We start from the raw sequence: 17,034 nt of genomic DNA, 5'->3' as shown, positions 1-17,034 counted from the left end.
ATCATTCGTTTGTTCACTTATTCTATAATTATACAACTCATGTATTCACTCATTCATTCGCTCAATTAATTACATAACTCACTCATCAGTTCACTCATTCATTCATTCATTCTATAACTAACTCATGCATACATTCACTCGTTTATTCCTATTAATTTACTCATTCAGTAACTCAATCATTCATTCATTCATCGTTCATTTGTTTACTTTCATTCACTCCATCTCTCATTAATTAATTTATATAACTCATTCATCAGTTTACTCAATCCATTCACTCATTAGTTTACACATTCACTTATTAGTTCACTCACCTACTAATTCATTCATTCACTCAGTCATTAAAAAATTATAACACGTCCATTCAATCGCTCATTAGTTCACCCATCCATCCATCCATCCATCCATCCATCCATCCATCCATCCATCCATCCATCCATTCATTCATTATCTAACTTACTCATACAATCACTCATTCATTCACTCAATCACTCATTCACCACTCATTCATTCCCTCCATCACTCCTTTATTCACTCACTCACTCATTTATATAACACTCATTTATTCAGTCATTTATTTACTCACTCTTTCATTCATTTCCTGTGTGATCTTCTCAACATGAACAGAAGTGTCAGAAGCAGATGCACAGACAGACGGAGCAGCACAGTGCATGGAGGTGAAGGAGAGTGCAGCATGATGAAGAATACATGTATGAATGGCTGCTGGTTTGCGACACCAGATTCACCCTCTCTGCTCTGCCAGAGCCTCATTCAGGTAGTGAATCACCTTTGGAGCGAAGCGCCACCATCGCCATCAGCAGCGGAACAGATGTCTCCTGTAACCCAGTGCTGTCGACACATGGAGCAGCCATCTGGACTGTGTGTGTGTGTGTGTGTGTTTGTGTGTGTGTATTCCCATGACACGCAGAGCACCTGAGCATGCTGGCATTTTTTTTGGTGGGATTTACCCATGTTCCTCTAGATGAGGATGTGTTTATGATGACGTGGGCTGCAGTGATGTGATTAGATGAAGACAGAGCCTCGGGCCTGAACACAAGCGCTCTCACACACATACACTTAGCATGCATTCTTGTGTTTCAGTGGCTGTTCCTACTTAATCTGTTTTTGTGGACTTGAGGGGGTGATAGAGTTGCATTCAAATGTCTGTGCCATTTAAGTCAGCGCCATGAATCATCTGCTTTCATGTATTTTGGGAGTGAGAAAGGATACAAAAAGAGAAAATAAATAAATAAATAAATAAATAAGGCATTTATTTTGTTGTATGGACTGGCAATTAACTGCCACATTCTCAATAATAATAATAGCAGCAATACTTTTATTAAAACATATGCACTGTATATAAAATGTACAAATATTTAATATATAATAAAGTTTTAATTATTAAAGTAATATAAAAATATTTCTTATATCAACATAATAACTATTGTATGTAATGTATATATATATATATATATATATATATATATATATATATATATATATATATACATACACAGGTATACCATGTAACAATAATAATAATAATAATAATATTAATAATAATAATTGTTAGTGTATTTTATAATATAAAATATGGAAAAAATGTATAAAACATCAATAGCATATATAATTTAGTAAAATATATATTTTAAATATACAATTACTAAAGCATTAAAATATATTCAAACTATACATTTATAATAAACTATTTGAAAAACATTATTAATATTATTTTACATTAATTAAACATGCATTGCTTGATTTTTAATATCTCATTAATATTTACTGACTTAATTTTGAAAATATACAACAATAAAATGAATGTCTTAAAATAACAACATTTTATATAAAATATACATTCATAATATACGAAATATGTTCAAATACATTATTAATTATTATTATTCTTTTACATAAAAATGCAAAAGTAGTAAATAAAATCATATTAAAATGTAATAAAATAACTTATTTTATTGATTTATTATACATTAAAATATGAATTTTAACTGTTAAAATAATATAAAATATCTAATATATACACACCATGTAATATTAATAATAATAATAATATTAATAATAATAATAATAATAATAATATTAATAATAATAATAATAATAATAATAATAATAATAATTGTAAGTGTATTTTATAATATAAATATGTAAATAAAATTTAGAAAAATATGTAAAACATCAATAGAATTAATAATTTAGTAAAATTATAACACTATAACCAACACTAACACATTTTTAAAATACATTATTATTGTAAATATACATATGATAAATGCAAATATTGCGAATAAAATAATTTTAAATTGTAATATTACAACATAAATGTATAAAAACAAATCTAATCTAACTACAAAATAACCATTTACAATATAATTATTTAAATGTACAATATATAACCTAAAGAAACATGTATTGATTAATTGTTTAATACATTATTAATATTTATTGACTATTTTGAAGATATACAAAATTAATGCTATAAAATATATAATATAAAAATATACATTCATAAGAAAATAGCACCAAATAGATTATTACTTTACATAAATGTAAAAATTGTAAATAAAATCATTTCAAAATGTAATATAATACATTTTATGTACAAAATTAATCATGATATCTATAAAAATCAATATTTATAAACTTATTTATATATTATATAATATTTATATACTTGTATATGTATACTTATACTTTTAAAAATATATAAATACTAAAAAAACGTATATAAATATGCATCATATAACCTAATTTGATCTAATGATTTAACCTAATCAAAATGTGCAGGAATATGTTTGATTCTGAAATACATTATAATAATTTCATGACTATTCCGGAGGCTAGCTACAGTATAACCTTCCCTCACTTGCTTAGCATAACCATCTAAAACTGTCGACCTGCCAAACAACAATCGAGCAGAAACCCAAAACTGACCCGAGACATACAGTACACGTGGTGTTGTGTTACAAATCACATTTCTAACAATTTACACAACGCAATGAGCTGCGAAATTGAGCTCATATTTGCACTCACGCAGAGCACGTTTCAAAACCCTACAGCCCCGAGATCTCATATGCGCACTGAATAAACAGCTGAAATATTGCTCACAGCACATAAACCCCTTTATGCACACACATTAATTAGAATAAATCCTGCATGGAGGAGAAACAAACAAACACAAAAGTCTAAGTTAAAAAGAATCGGCATAGACCTGCTGCTCTGCACAAACACAATAGCCACATTTGCGAGTGTTTATGTTTGGTAATGCCATGAAAATCATAGTTTGGACTTCTGCTCGGGTCTGCAGGGATCCGGCGGCAGAATGAAACACACGCAATGACGTACAGAGAGACGGATTTTTGGTGAAAAACAGAAACCAAATGAAAGCACATTCACCCCCGCCACCTCTGAGAAAACAGCAAACCAGACAGAAGAGCAGCGGAGAGAGACAGTGATAATAGACACAAGTGTGTGTGTGTGGTAAATACAGCAGTAAATGTATATTTATAAATATAATATGAGGGTAATGTGGTCTAACCATGGTAAGGAAACTGCACGCCATCGGATTCGTGTTTTATCTTCCTCTCCTGCATACTGGCCAAATGGTGTTGCACTGAAAAAACCCAAACAAGGGAAGAGAATACAGTTAACAATGAGACGAGAGATGAAGAGATTTAGGGAGTCATCTTAAGCACTTTATAGTACACACTTAAAAAATAAAAACATCATGATGTCATAGACAAGCATTGCTTAAACTCTGAAGACTGGCCAATGAGCATCTGATAGAACAGCATTGGCTGTGTCACATTTTGTATAATTTCTGTGCATGCTAGAACAGGAGATCTGAGTGATCAATACTAGGTAGAATGAGATGAACATGACTTTTGTTATTTCCATATTGAAAGGTATGCATGATAAAACTACTAGAGCTATAAAACGATTAATCGTTTAAACGATTCATTGCATCCAAGATAAAAGTTTGTATTTATATAATATATACATGGGTGTTATGTATATTACGTATATTATTAAAATTATTTTGTGTTTAAATTTATTATTTAATTATAATGTATATTATATTATTATATACACCCACCGGACACTTTATTAGGTACACCTTACTAGAACCAGGTTGGGTCCCATTTTGCCTTCATCCTTTGTGGCATTGATTCAACAAGGTACTGGAAATATGCCTCAGAGATTTTGGTCCATATTGACATGATAGCGTCATGCAGTTGCTGCAGATTTGTCGGCTGCACATCCATGATGTGAATCTCCCCTTCCACCACATCCCAAATGTGCTCTGTTGCATTGAGAACTGGTGACTGTGGAGGCCATTTAAGTACAGTGAACTCATTGTAATGTTCGAGAAACCAGTCTGAGATGATTTGCGCTTTATGACAATGGTGCGTTATCCTGCTGGAAGTAACCATCAGAAGATGGGTGCACTGTGGTCATAAAGGGATGGACAAGGTCAGGTAGGCTTTTGTGTTGACAAGATGCTCAATTGGTACTAATGGGCCCAAAGTGTGCCAAGAAAATATCCCCCACGCCATTACACCACCACCACCAGCCTGAACCGTAGATACAAGGCAGAATGGATCCATGCTTTCATGTTGTTGATGCCAAATTCTGACCCTTCCATCCGAATGTTGCAGCAGAAATCGAGACTCATCAGACCTGAATCTTCTATTGTCCAATTTTGGTGATCCTGTGTAAACTGTAGCCTCAGTTTCCTGTTCTTAGCTGACAGGAGTGGCACCTGGTGTGGTCTTCTGCTGCTGTAGCTCATCAGTTCAGAGATGCTCTTCTACATACCTCTGTTGTAACGAGTGCTTATTTGAGTTACTGTTGCCTTTCTAACTGCTCGACCATTCTCTGTCTGGCCATTCTCCTTTGACCTCTGGCATCAACAAAGCATTTGCGCTCACAGAACTGCCACTGGACCATTAATTTTTGGACCATTCCCTGTAAACCCTAGAGATGGTTGTGTGTGAAAATCCCAGTAGATCAGCAGTTTCTGAAATACTCAGACCAGCCTGTTTGGCACTAACAACCATGCCACGTTCAAAGTCACTTAAATCCCCTTTCTTCCTCATTCTGATGCTCTGTTTAAACTGCAGCAGATCGTCTTGACCATGTCTACATGCCTGAATGCATTGAGTTGCTGTCATGTGATTGGCTGATTAGAAATTTGCATTAACAAGCAATTGGACAGGTGTACCTAATAAAGTGGCCGGTGAGTTTATTTATATATTCATTTTACAAGTCATTATTTGATAAATTTCCACATTATGAAGCTTATATGAAATAAAAATGTGTTTTTGGCATTGGCACATGAACATTTGAAATGTTTGCTTTAATCTATTGAGAAAATGGATAGAATAAATAAAAACCAACCTCACATCAGAACAGCTAAAATGAACTATCCGCACATTCTGCTCATGCTCTTCCGCACAAAATATCATGTTAACCATTAGTTCCAACAAACATGATCACAGTTATGAGGCTATTTAGATTGTTATATAACAAAGTTTCTTCAATGAAATTTAATTCCATGACATTTTGGCAGACACGATGGTTACCACAATACATATTTTAACAATTGATATTCAAAACCTAAAATAAAAAAAAGGAAACTGAAAAATAAATATACAAATCAAGATCTAAAGCAATAAAATCCAATAATACAAAGAGGAAAGGAGAAAAAAATGTAAGGAAAAACTCAAATTAAAAAGTATATTCTAATATGTTAAACAATCTCCTTTATATGGTGAAATGCTGTATGTAAACAATGTTTCACATTTCTTTTGAGTTGATTTGAGTTGTAATAATGTTATGTCAGCGCAAGCTTACACATAATGTTTAGTGTAAATGATAAAATCTAACATTTGAACAGATTAAATGCCATAATTAAACAAGATCAACACATGTACATGATTTTTATTGAGCTAGGATTTTTACATGATTCTAGCTAACAAACCGAATGCCTGACAAAATGATCAGCCCTCCTGCAAAAAATGTTATTATTTTTAGCAGTGCAAACAGAGCAAACAGAGCAAAGAAATGTTTGACAGTATTTCCTATTATAGTTTTCTTCTGAAGAAGACTTGTTTCCTTTAGTTTGGCTGGAATACAAAAAATAAATATTAGGAAAAAAGTAAAATGGCTAAGATCAATATTATGGCTTATCTGACTAACCAAAATTAAGTAGTTAACCAAATTAATCACACTTTAATCTGAATACTACCATCTTGAAAAATAACTATTAAAATATTATGTACTGTCATTATGGCAAAGACACTGTCATTATGGCAAGAAATCAGTTATTAAATCTATTACACTACTTGACAAAAGTCTTGTCGTTGATCTCAGTTGTAAGAGCAACAAATAATAACTTGACTTCTAGTTGATCAGAGTGGCAGAAGTTAGATTTTTCTGATGAATCATCTGTTGAACTGCATCCCAATCATCACAAATACTGCAGAAGACTTACTGGAGCCCGCATGGACCCAAAATTCTCACAGAAATCAGTCAAGCTTGGTGAAGGAAAAGTCATGGGGTTTGGGGTTACATTCAGTATGAGGTGTGCGAGAGATCTGCAGAGTGGATGGCAACATCACCAGCCTGAGGTGTCAAGACGTTTGTGCTGCCCATTACATTACAAACCTCAGGAGAGAACAAATTCTTCAGCAGGATAGTGCTGCTCATACATCAGCCTCCACATCAAAGTTCCTGAAAACAAAGAAGGTCAAGGTGCTCCAGGATTGGCCAGCCCAGTCACCAGAGGTAAACATTATTGAGCATTTCTAGGGGAAGATGAAGGTGGAGGCACTGAAGATGAATCCAAAGAATCTTGATGAACTCTGGGAGTCCTGCAAGAGCGCTTTCTTTGCCATTCCAGATGACTTTATTAATAAGTGATTTGAGTCACTGCAGAGATGCATGGATGGATTATTATTTGTTGTTCCTAAAACTTTGATAGGCGACAAGACTTTTATCAGGTAGTGTATGTTTAAAAATGTATTTAAAAAAGCTCCTTTAATCAGCGCTTGGGAAATATTTGAAAAAAGAAGCGCTAATAATTTGGTTTTCAACTGTATACATGCATATATTAGTGTGATGGGAAAAGCACAGCAAAAACAAAAGACCAAAAAAAAAACAGATTAAAAGTTTAATGAACAAAATGAAAAGTCTGGCTCTCCACACAGCTCATATCCACTGTACTGCACAGCTCAAACATGAGTCTCCATTGGATCTGTCTATTAGTTGTACTTCTGAATATTAATTGTAGTTCAGTTTTGCTCGAGTAAATGACAAACAGGAAAAAATTGTCTTTGAGAGACAATATTGAATGTCTACACCTTCTAAAGTTTTTAATCTTCATTTTTAAAGTTTATGTGAAATCATAACTAGAGTTTATTTTGCTAGCGCACAAAGTTATTCTTTAAGTAAACAATTAATCTGTGCAACAAAAAGAGGTGTGTTTTGGTAATCTTTAATAAAAGTTTGACCATTTTCTTCTGCAGAGTGTCAGTTCTTTTCTGTTGACGTCAGTTTGATGCTTCAGTCACAATATTCTTAACCACACCCCTCTTACCTTGAGTTTGCTATGAGGGAATGATGCGCCCCGCCCCCTAATTAACATTCCATTTCAGTTGGAAGTACATCAACACGTCCGGTTCACACTGACTTTAAGATAAATAAAGTGTCAAAGTGTTGGTATAAATATAAAGAACTCTACTGTTTGGACATCAGTTGTCTAGATGAGCGGAGATCAAATGCAGCGTGTGAAGAGCCAGAGTAAATCGGGTAAAGCGATCATACCTGCATCGACATCATTGGGCCAGCCGCTGGGCTGAGATGCTCCCGGGGCAGGAGAACGACCCGAGTAGAAGACATCGTCCACTGGGCTCTCCATCTCACTGTCGTCAATGGATTTACGCTTGTTGGAGCTGAAAGAGCAAAGAGAGAGAGGTAAGCAATTTATTTTAATGTATATTACAGTTTTGAGCACTGTGAAACACTCACATCAAATAAGCTTCTGGAATTGCTATTGCTATTGCTATTGACCACTATTCTAATGGATCATCACAAGGTATAGAGCTCGGGAATGTGTCGTAAGCAAAGCAATGCATTCTGAGGGTTATATATATATATATATATATATATATATATATATATATATATATATATATATATATATATATATATATATATATATATATATATATATAAATATATACATATACACTCATCAGCCATAAACTGTAAGTGTTCACATTACAAATAACTAAGAAAATCTTATATGGAGATGTTTATTTGCGGCAGCTCGTTGATGCCCTGTCAGTTACGAATGAACTCGTTCATTTATTTGATCCACTTTGGATCCCCCCTTTGCGCTCGTGCTCAGCTTCTCCAGTTTCACTTCACCGCTGGAGACACTTACATTATGGAATGCATATCATCAGCCTCTCAGACACACAAATAGCATTTATAAAAGTATATATACACGTTAGTCTATTTTATTCTTAGCGTTTGTGAGATGTTTTTCAAAAGACATTACTATAATCAGTCTTTTTTCTTTTGTGATTTGCATCTGTTTACATTGAGCGTTCCTGCGTTTGCCCACAAACATGGCGGACCACAACTCGCTGTGACGTAGAAGTTCCCGAACTCTATTGCTTAGAGTTGGAGTAGAGCTGGGCAGATAAACTATATTGTATAAATTTGTGATAAAATTTTTGTGATTACTCTTTTAAATCTAGAAGCATTAAGAACTTGAATTGAAATATTTATCGTTATAGTTCAACATGGAAAATAATTATCGAGATTGCATTTTTGCCATATCGACCAGCCCTAAGTCAGAGCCTGGTGCACTTCAAACTCTGTCTGTTGTGTTCAGATGTGATTTAATAAGACTTTTTTTTAGTTTAATGAATGAATAAATATACATTTTTCAGCACAAATGCACTTATTTTCTCCTTATTTGTGGTGCCCATGTTTAAGTGCCCATGTTATATTTAATCTATCATTTTAAAGTTTGGACATTTATAACGTATATTACTATGATATCTGTGTGATATATTGCTTTATATTTTATATATAAATCCTATATATTGCTTTATATTTTATATATAAATCATATATATATATATATATATATATATATATATATATATATATATATATATATATATATATATATATATGTAGAGTTTAGATGCAAAAGCCGCTAAACGCCACTTCTGCCAAAAATGAGCTAATGACATTGAGTGAATGCTTTAGGCACGTACTACACCACCAACAAATAGATTTGCTTCAAATCATCCAAATCGCAGCGTCAGCACATTCAGAAATAACAGTTTGTTTTGACAGCAAAAGCCGCTATATCCCAAGAACCAATCAGAAGCGTGAACCGAATCATATGTTTTCAATGTAGCAGCGCACTCATACGCCGGCTTTTATGAGGAGACATATTCCGCTTTTAATTTTAAAAGACGGAGTTTGATGAACTGGATGAGACTGTCCGACTGTCAGTGAATGCCAAATGAAAACGTCTCTTACATCAAAACTCTGTGCATTATAGGAAAAAGAAAACACAATGTGCAGTCGGAAGTGTAACATGCATTCATAACGTGTTTTTGTGCAGCGACGCTACTTTAAATGAGTCTGATTTACTATACAATAAACAGCAACTCCATTTCACAAAAGACCTTAAGTATGGGACCAAGGACCAAGACCTTAAGTATGAATGAATGACAGCTTCTAAAATTGTCTGAGAGACATCCCCTTTTTACCCAGTAGGCCTACCTTGTGTTTTATTAGCTAATTTAAGCTATTTTTTAAAAGATAAATACAATGTAGAAAACTATACATTATTTATATTACTTCATAATGCCTGATAAGCTTTTTATATCAATGGACAATGCTCAGATATTGATGTTTCATAATGTTTTACACTACATTATTTCAATATACCAAGCTTAGCTTACAATGCTTGCAATGTTTCCATTTTAAATCTAAATCCCATATATCAGAAATGACAGCAGATTGTTCAGATTTAATTAATGTCAGTTTTAATGCTACTGATTAATGCACTTACTTTACAGATTTCATTTATTCATTTTCCTTCAGCTTTTTCCCTGGTTAATCACAGCGGAATGAACCGCCACTTACTTGACAGATTTATATATTTTAAATTTCAGGTGGTTTGTGTAATGTGTTTTATGTTTGGTAAAATAATTTCTAATGGCATCTTCATTTTCATTTCATGTCTTGTTCCAATAGGTGGATTTAGAGGGTTTTGCATAAAAAGCGCTGGTGGATTTAGCTGGTTTTGATGCCAAAGAAAATTTACCTTGTCAAAAAAACAAAGAACTGTCTGAAGTGACATTTTTGAAAAAAAAGGATTTACTAGCTAATAACATTTTCATTAACTATAAAATGAAACTTCTGAACCTTATCAGAGGAGCCTGATAGAAAATGATCATTTACAAGAAAAGAGGTCTGATGGATTTAGAGGTTTTTGCATCTGAACTCTTCATATACACACACATCATACATCAAGATATATATATTGATGTATGACATTTTGATTGTAATTAAAACCAATGAGATCAACTAGACCTGTAACTCAATTGATCGTGAACACCTGAAACAACTGAGTATTTAAGCAGCAAGAGTTAAGCTGCGGTCACACTGGGCTTTGTGTGTGCGAAATTCTGTCGTGCGGCTCAGCGAAAAGGGGCGGGATTAAACAAGATGATTAGACATTAAAAAGCCAGCGATTTGCTCCATGTTTTGAATTTCTGTCCAGAGAGGTCATGTTTTGATCCTCGATTGGTCTCACGCAGTCAAGTGATGCGATTTCGCAGGTCAGAGTTCACCAAGGTTGAACTTTGCACCGCAGCGACCAGCGAAACTTGACACATGACCTTGCGTTTCCGTTTCCATTCGCGTGCGTATGAATGGAAGTTTATGGGAGGAAAAGCCCAGTGTGACCGCAGCTTTAAGGAATCATTGCATTGATGAAGGCACGCAGCCGAAATGCTTCTGTGATTTATTTTTATAAATTATTGAGTGCAGACTTTCTACGGTACAGGAAATGTACACCATTCAGTGTAGTTTATATGCTAAATTCACAAGTTGTGTAACAACATTTTTGAAGATAAGATTGTTCTCACTTTCAAATGCACAATGTTGTTGTCAAAACAAGCTAATAAAACCATATTTTTTTAGAAACATCAAATTCCTGAACATTAATGGTGCAAACTTATTTAAATATAATTAATTATTGTTTATTTAACTCAAAAAATGCATACGCTACAATCACAATTAAAATATAGATATATAGTCCACCCAAAATCATCACTGAATGCAGATTACAGGTTGTCTTAGTAAAGAAAAACACATAAGACAGCACAGTTCAAAGTGAATCAGACAACAGAAAGTGAATCAGACTATCCAGGAAGTGAATTAGACGACAAGAAATACCTCCGCGGGAGACTGGCATACAACTCCATCTCAGTCCTGCAGCGTTTGAAACATGGCGGAAAGACAAGAGAGAGAAGGGGACAGCAGAAGAGAAAAGGTAAAGAGACAAAAATGATATGGACAAAGGTGAGAGGAAGAATAGAAGATTGACAGAAATATTTACGTACAAAGAGGAAAGCACAAGGCAGGTGAGTGCTACTAGCATGCATTAAACTACCGACCCGGAGACAGACTTGCTTGTGAAGCTGATTAAGACATGCAAGAATCTGTTAGTATAGAGTTAGAGATGGACCCGAGCTTGGGGCATAAATGCCACAGAAATACAACATTTTGCTCTGTAATTCCTAAGCAATATCTATTTTTTTAATATCTGGCAACACTTTAGTTTAAGCAGCAATTCTCACTATTAACTAGTGGCTTACTGCTCATTATTATGATATTGGCTGTTTATTTGACTTTAAAGTTTATATTCTGCATGATCTTATTCTACATGCTTAATGCCTTAATAACAAGCAGAAAATTATGAGTTTATTGAGGCAAAAGTGACAAATGGTTTGTTAAAGGACTAGTTCACTCATTATTTACACTCCCTCAAGTGTTTACGATCCTTTATGAGCTTTTTCTTATGTTGAACACAAAAGAAGATATTTTGAAGAATGTTAGAAACTGGTAACCATTGACTTCCATGGTATAAAAAACAAATACTACTGTATGGATGTCAGAATTCTGCCACTTCGGTCTTGTTAATTCTTGTTTTGGTGGCAGACTCCTGACACTAGTCCTGTTATGTCTTGTGTGTTGTTCTCGGCTTGAGTTTTCTCGGGTCGAGCACTCATTTTTTGTCATTGTGTATTTTGTATGAGCACCGTCGCGTGCGTCAGTGTATGGGAGTGATGGTCTGGGCGTGTTTGTGATGTGTGCTCTCGTCCTGGTGTTTGTGTTTGTTCTGTGTGCAGCGTGGTGTTTCATTCTCAGCGTCTCAGTCTAGTTGGTTTCGGTTTCTGGGATGACACGAGTGCACAGTGAGTTTTTATTTATTGTGTACCCGTATCTTGTGTTCTGTTTGTGTTGATGTTGTTAAAGCATGTGGCCTGGTGTTTACATTTTGGCTGTGTGCTTAAAGCTGCGGTCACACTGCACTTTTCTCCCCATAGACTTCCATTTATACACATGTGAATGTGTCAGACAGGAAATGCAAGCTCGTGCAACAAGTTTCGCAGTTCGCTTGGTTGGAAAGTTCAAGCTTGGTGAACTCTGACCTGTGAAATTGCATCACTTGTCTGCGTGAGACCAATCAAGGATCAAAACATGACTTCTCTAGACAGAAATTTAAAATATGGACCAATTGCTCGCTTTTTAAAATGTCTAATTATCTTGTTTAATCCCGCCCCTTTTCACAGTGCCGTACTACAGAATTTAGTGTGACCACAGCTTTAGTGTCATGTGTATGTGAACACAGGGTTAATGAGTTCTCTCATTGGCTGCATGTTCTAGTCTCGTTTTACTGTATGTGAGCACATGGCGTGGGGTGCTTATTTGTGTCTAGTCAAACCCTCCTTAAACCCTCCTTGTTAACCCATTATTATTTTATTATGTTCATCTGTTTGTTTGTTAATTATATCTGTAATATTCTCCTCGTCTGATGTCCTGTGCCAGTTCATCGCCATTACTTCCCCTGTGTTCCTGCTCCAGTCATGTCTTGCCAGCCCAGCAAAGTTTGTTTTCCTGTTTGTGTTCTAGTTATGTTTTTCCACCTCGGGGTGGTTTTTGTTGTCCTTTTGTTTTATTTTAATTATTAATAAATCATCTTCTGTTGCACTCGAGTCCTCGCTCCCTCATCCTTCCTGAGACCGTGACAATGGAAGTCAATGGTTACTGGTTTCCAACATACTTTAAAATATCTTCTATTGTGTTCAACAGAAAAATACAACAGATTTGTGACAATCGAAATGTGAGTAAATGATGACAGAATTTTCTCTTTTGGTTAAAATATCCCTTCAATAGCTAAGAATTGAACCTTAAAATAAAGTATGATCATTAATCCCAACCCTAGATGATTATTGTGACAATTCATATGCAAAATTATTCAAGATGAATTTAAAATAGTATTTTATTAAGTTACAAAATCTAGTTTTTTTTTAACAAAATCCTTTTGATGAAATTTAGGAGTCAAATTCGGTTACAAAAAATGTACAAATAAATACTTTTTTAAAATAAAAAAACAGCAAATAAACTGTGTTAAAGTTTAAACAACTGTAAATATATTATTATTGCATTTTATTTACTAAAGATCAGCAATCGCTACATTGAACAGAGCTAATTCATCTGAATAAATCTAATATTTTAGCATGGACGTTTCCATTTTTGAACAATTTGAATGTACCTGGCACTCAGAATGAAAAGTGTGTGTGTGTACCTGGTGGATGGCGTGGACGTAATGGAGCGGCGACCCAGGTTAATGTTGTAGTATCCTGGACTGTCAAGGTCGGCCAGAGAGAAGTTGGGTCCGGTTGCGGTGGCAACTGGTGCTAAATTAGATACATACAAAGAGAAGTCAGATTAATAAACCCCATCATGCATCACTGTTCACATGACAGCTTTCTTTAATGCCAGATATACAGTAAAAATCACAGAAACACTGAAGATTCTCAAATGACATGAGCACATACAGTAAAAGCATTTTTCTTTTTGCTTGCTCTTATTTCTTTATACATTTATTATACATTTATGTTTTATTATTATACACCAAAAGTGACAAAAAAGATATTCATAATGTAAATTTCAGATTTCTATTTTAAATAAATGTGAATCTTATTATTCATCAAATATATTCATCAGTTTCCACAAAAATGAAGCAGCAAAACATCATTGATAATAATAAAAATGTCTTGAGCCTCAAATCAGCATGTTTGAATCATAGTTTTCAGGTTTTTCCTTTGTCATATTTCACAATATTAAAGTTTGTATTTTTTGAATAAATGAATGTAGCCTCATTGAACAGTAGTGGTGGAAACCTTTAGGGAGATCGCGATTGAATCTTATTTAAGAAATCATGATTCAATTCCAAAATGATTTACAGTTGTCCAAAATGAGCTTTTCAAATTGCTTTTAGTTCAGACAACACTTTCACTTTCATTTGCAGAACACAAGCCGGAAGTGACATATACAGACTGCATGACTCTGCTGTAGTCCATGATCCCATTAATTTTCCACATTTTGTAGTGATTCTAAAGCCGTTCGAAACAGTGAATAAGAACCACAGCGATACATCTGTTATGATTCGGGGTTTCGATTTGTGGTTTGGCAGGAATGCAAAATAAATCATTTGGTTTGTCCATCTTTGTCCAAATAAAATGCAGCATACAATCATAGCTAATTATTCTTCGGTTTTTAGCACACTTCCATGCAGGCTCGCACTTTTACCATATAAATTGAAAACAGAATCGATTCAGAAATGCTACAGAAAGAATTAAGTGAAATCATTTTTTTCCCACGATGCAGAGTTTGTGATTTTCTGCATGATTTTTAAAGTAGTCGCATCACAGTTTTCACACTGCATGACTATCTGGGCTAGTGTTCTTGTCACTGCAAGATGGATCAGCGACAGGGCATTTCACACTGCATGACTTTACTATAGGAAGAATTGCTAACAACTTTGTCGTGGTCCACAAACTACGTCCCACAACCAAACACGCGAGAAGTAACATGGAAACAACGCAAGGTCACATAGTAGCCTTTATTAACTAGCCTACATAAGGAGAAAGAAGCCTTTAGTGGGGTAGAAATGTACTTATTTTTCTCACCTGGCTTTTGAAGGGAATTAGCTATTTCTCTTCAATTTTTTGTCTTTTTCAACTCAGTTATGGTATTGCTCAGATGACACATCAAACAGACACGGGTGCTCCTGACAAATTTACACTAGTTTTTCCTCTATTTCTTGAGTTCAAATAGACAGAAAAGAACTCCCGCTGGCCTGCAGATACCCATACTAGTGGATGCTGCTCTCTCATTGGCTGTAGGTAATCGCCAATATTATTTTCAATCAGAACACATTTCACATGCCATAATTTTGCAGACTCATCTCCAATTCTCTCAGATCCCGTCTTTGATAGTTCACACTGTGTGATTGTTTCTCATGTGAACGAGCACCGATTTGCCTGTGATTTCAGGCATTTGACTGTGATTTCACAAAACCTGTTGGCGAGTCATTATCGGGGTTAAAATCATGCAGTCTGAACTCACCATTAGTGAACAAAAGAGATTGTTTACATTTGACCTGTAGTGTGAGTGTGATACATGAACACATTTTCAGTTATCTTACTATTTTTATGTTTTTTACAGTTATGATGATTTATTTTAGCAATAATAATAATAATACATTCTAATAACGTGGTGAAATTTCAGAAAGTCGCTGCTTATGTGGCTTACTCTGTGACACACGGACCAGCTCTGCCACGTTCCACACACCTGACGTCACGAAGCAGTCCTGGAAACTCAAGTGCCCTGCAGAAAACCAGAGAGAGATAAGAAATGAGAAAAAACATGACTGACAAATTATGCTGCAAAAACAAACAAACAAAAAAACAATATAGTGCCAAAAAAACAAATGAGTACAACCTCTCACTAGTGTTGCGGAAAGTTACTTTTGAAACTTTACGCAACTTTGAAACTTTTTAAAAGTCATTTATTACAATATTGAGTTACTCTCCTAAAAAGTAACTAGTTGAGTCACTTAGTTACTTTTTATGGTAAGTAATGACTAGGGCCAGACAGTATCTGCGGACATTCTTTGCTATTTCTGCTAAGAATTTTGCAATGATTTTTGAATTATAGTAACTAAAAACTTAATATATGAAGTAACTTTTTAACTTTTATTTCATGTTTACAATGCAAATCCATCTAAATCCACTTATTTGGTAAACAAAGCAAGTCTCTCATATAATACAGGTTACTAAAGTAATACATAGCTACTAAAAGACAGAAAATATTACTTTACAAACGCATATAAATAAATATACAATAAAATAAAATACAAACGTAAATAAATTCTATGAATATTAGTCAATAATATTACTGAAATTATTTTGAAAATTGAATAAATATAAATTTACACATTTTTACACAAGTAAATAGATAGATACAAGTAGATAAATAGAAATCTGCGGATTTCTGCGCGCAAAGATTCAGGTAACCTACCACGTGAGTTACTATGAGTTACTATGAGTTACGTTCCTTTTGAGTTACTTTTGCATTCCTTTCCTTTAGAGGAGCTCTGCAATGAACAATATAACCTACACCTTTATTTACCTTAAAAAAATAACACACACACAGAAAACTAATAATGTGGGATAATGCTATCTTCTGAGCCCAGAGCTCTACATACCCACAGATCAATGAAGGTTTAAAGCAATGTGTTTGCTGCTTTTGTGCTTTTTGTCTTACAAGTGAACTACAATTTGTTTCACACTTTTTTTCATGTACTGTACAATTCCTTTTCTTCCATGTGTTCAAAATAATGTACGCATT

The 17,034-nt window shown here is 34.2% G+C and overlaps 1 protein-coding gene across 6 annotated transcripts in view; it reads right to left on the bottom strand.

Moving 5' to 3' along the window:
* nfixb (nuclear factor I/Xb) overlaps positions 1–17,034 on the bottom strand; it is a 276,181-nt gene that overhangs the window by 38,321 nt on the left and 220,826 nt on the right. For 5 of the 6 annotated variants that reach the window (XM_056453178.1, XM_056453179.1, XM_056453181.1 and 2 more), the window contains 4 exons: positions 15,937–16,011; positions 13,925–14,036; positions 7,840–7,967; positions 3,551–3,625 (listed from right to left, as the gene is read on the bottom strand). In XM_056453178.1, coding sequence (XP_056309153.1) covers positions 3,551–3,625; positions 7,840–7,967; positions 13,925–14,036; positions 15,937–16,011 — 390 coding nt within the window. Of the gene's footprint in view, positions 1–3,550; positions 3,626–7,839; positions 7,968–11,508; positions 11,545–13,924; positions 14,037–15,936; positions 16,012–17,034 lie in introns of all 6 variants that reach the window. The other variant, XM_056453183.1, reaches the window with a different exon arrangement.

The sequence above is a fragment of the Danio aesculapii genome, chromosome 3 (assembly GCF_903798145.1).
Source record: "Danio aesculapii chromosome 3, fDanAes4.1, whole genome shotgun sequence".
Classification (NCBI taxonomy): Eukaryota; Metazoa; Chordata; class Actinopteri; order Cypriniformes; family Danionidae; genus Danio; species Danio aesculapii.
This window is presented reverse-complemented; position numbering and strand designations above follow the sequence as displayed.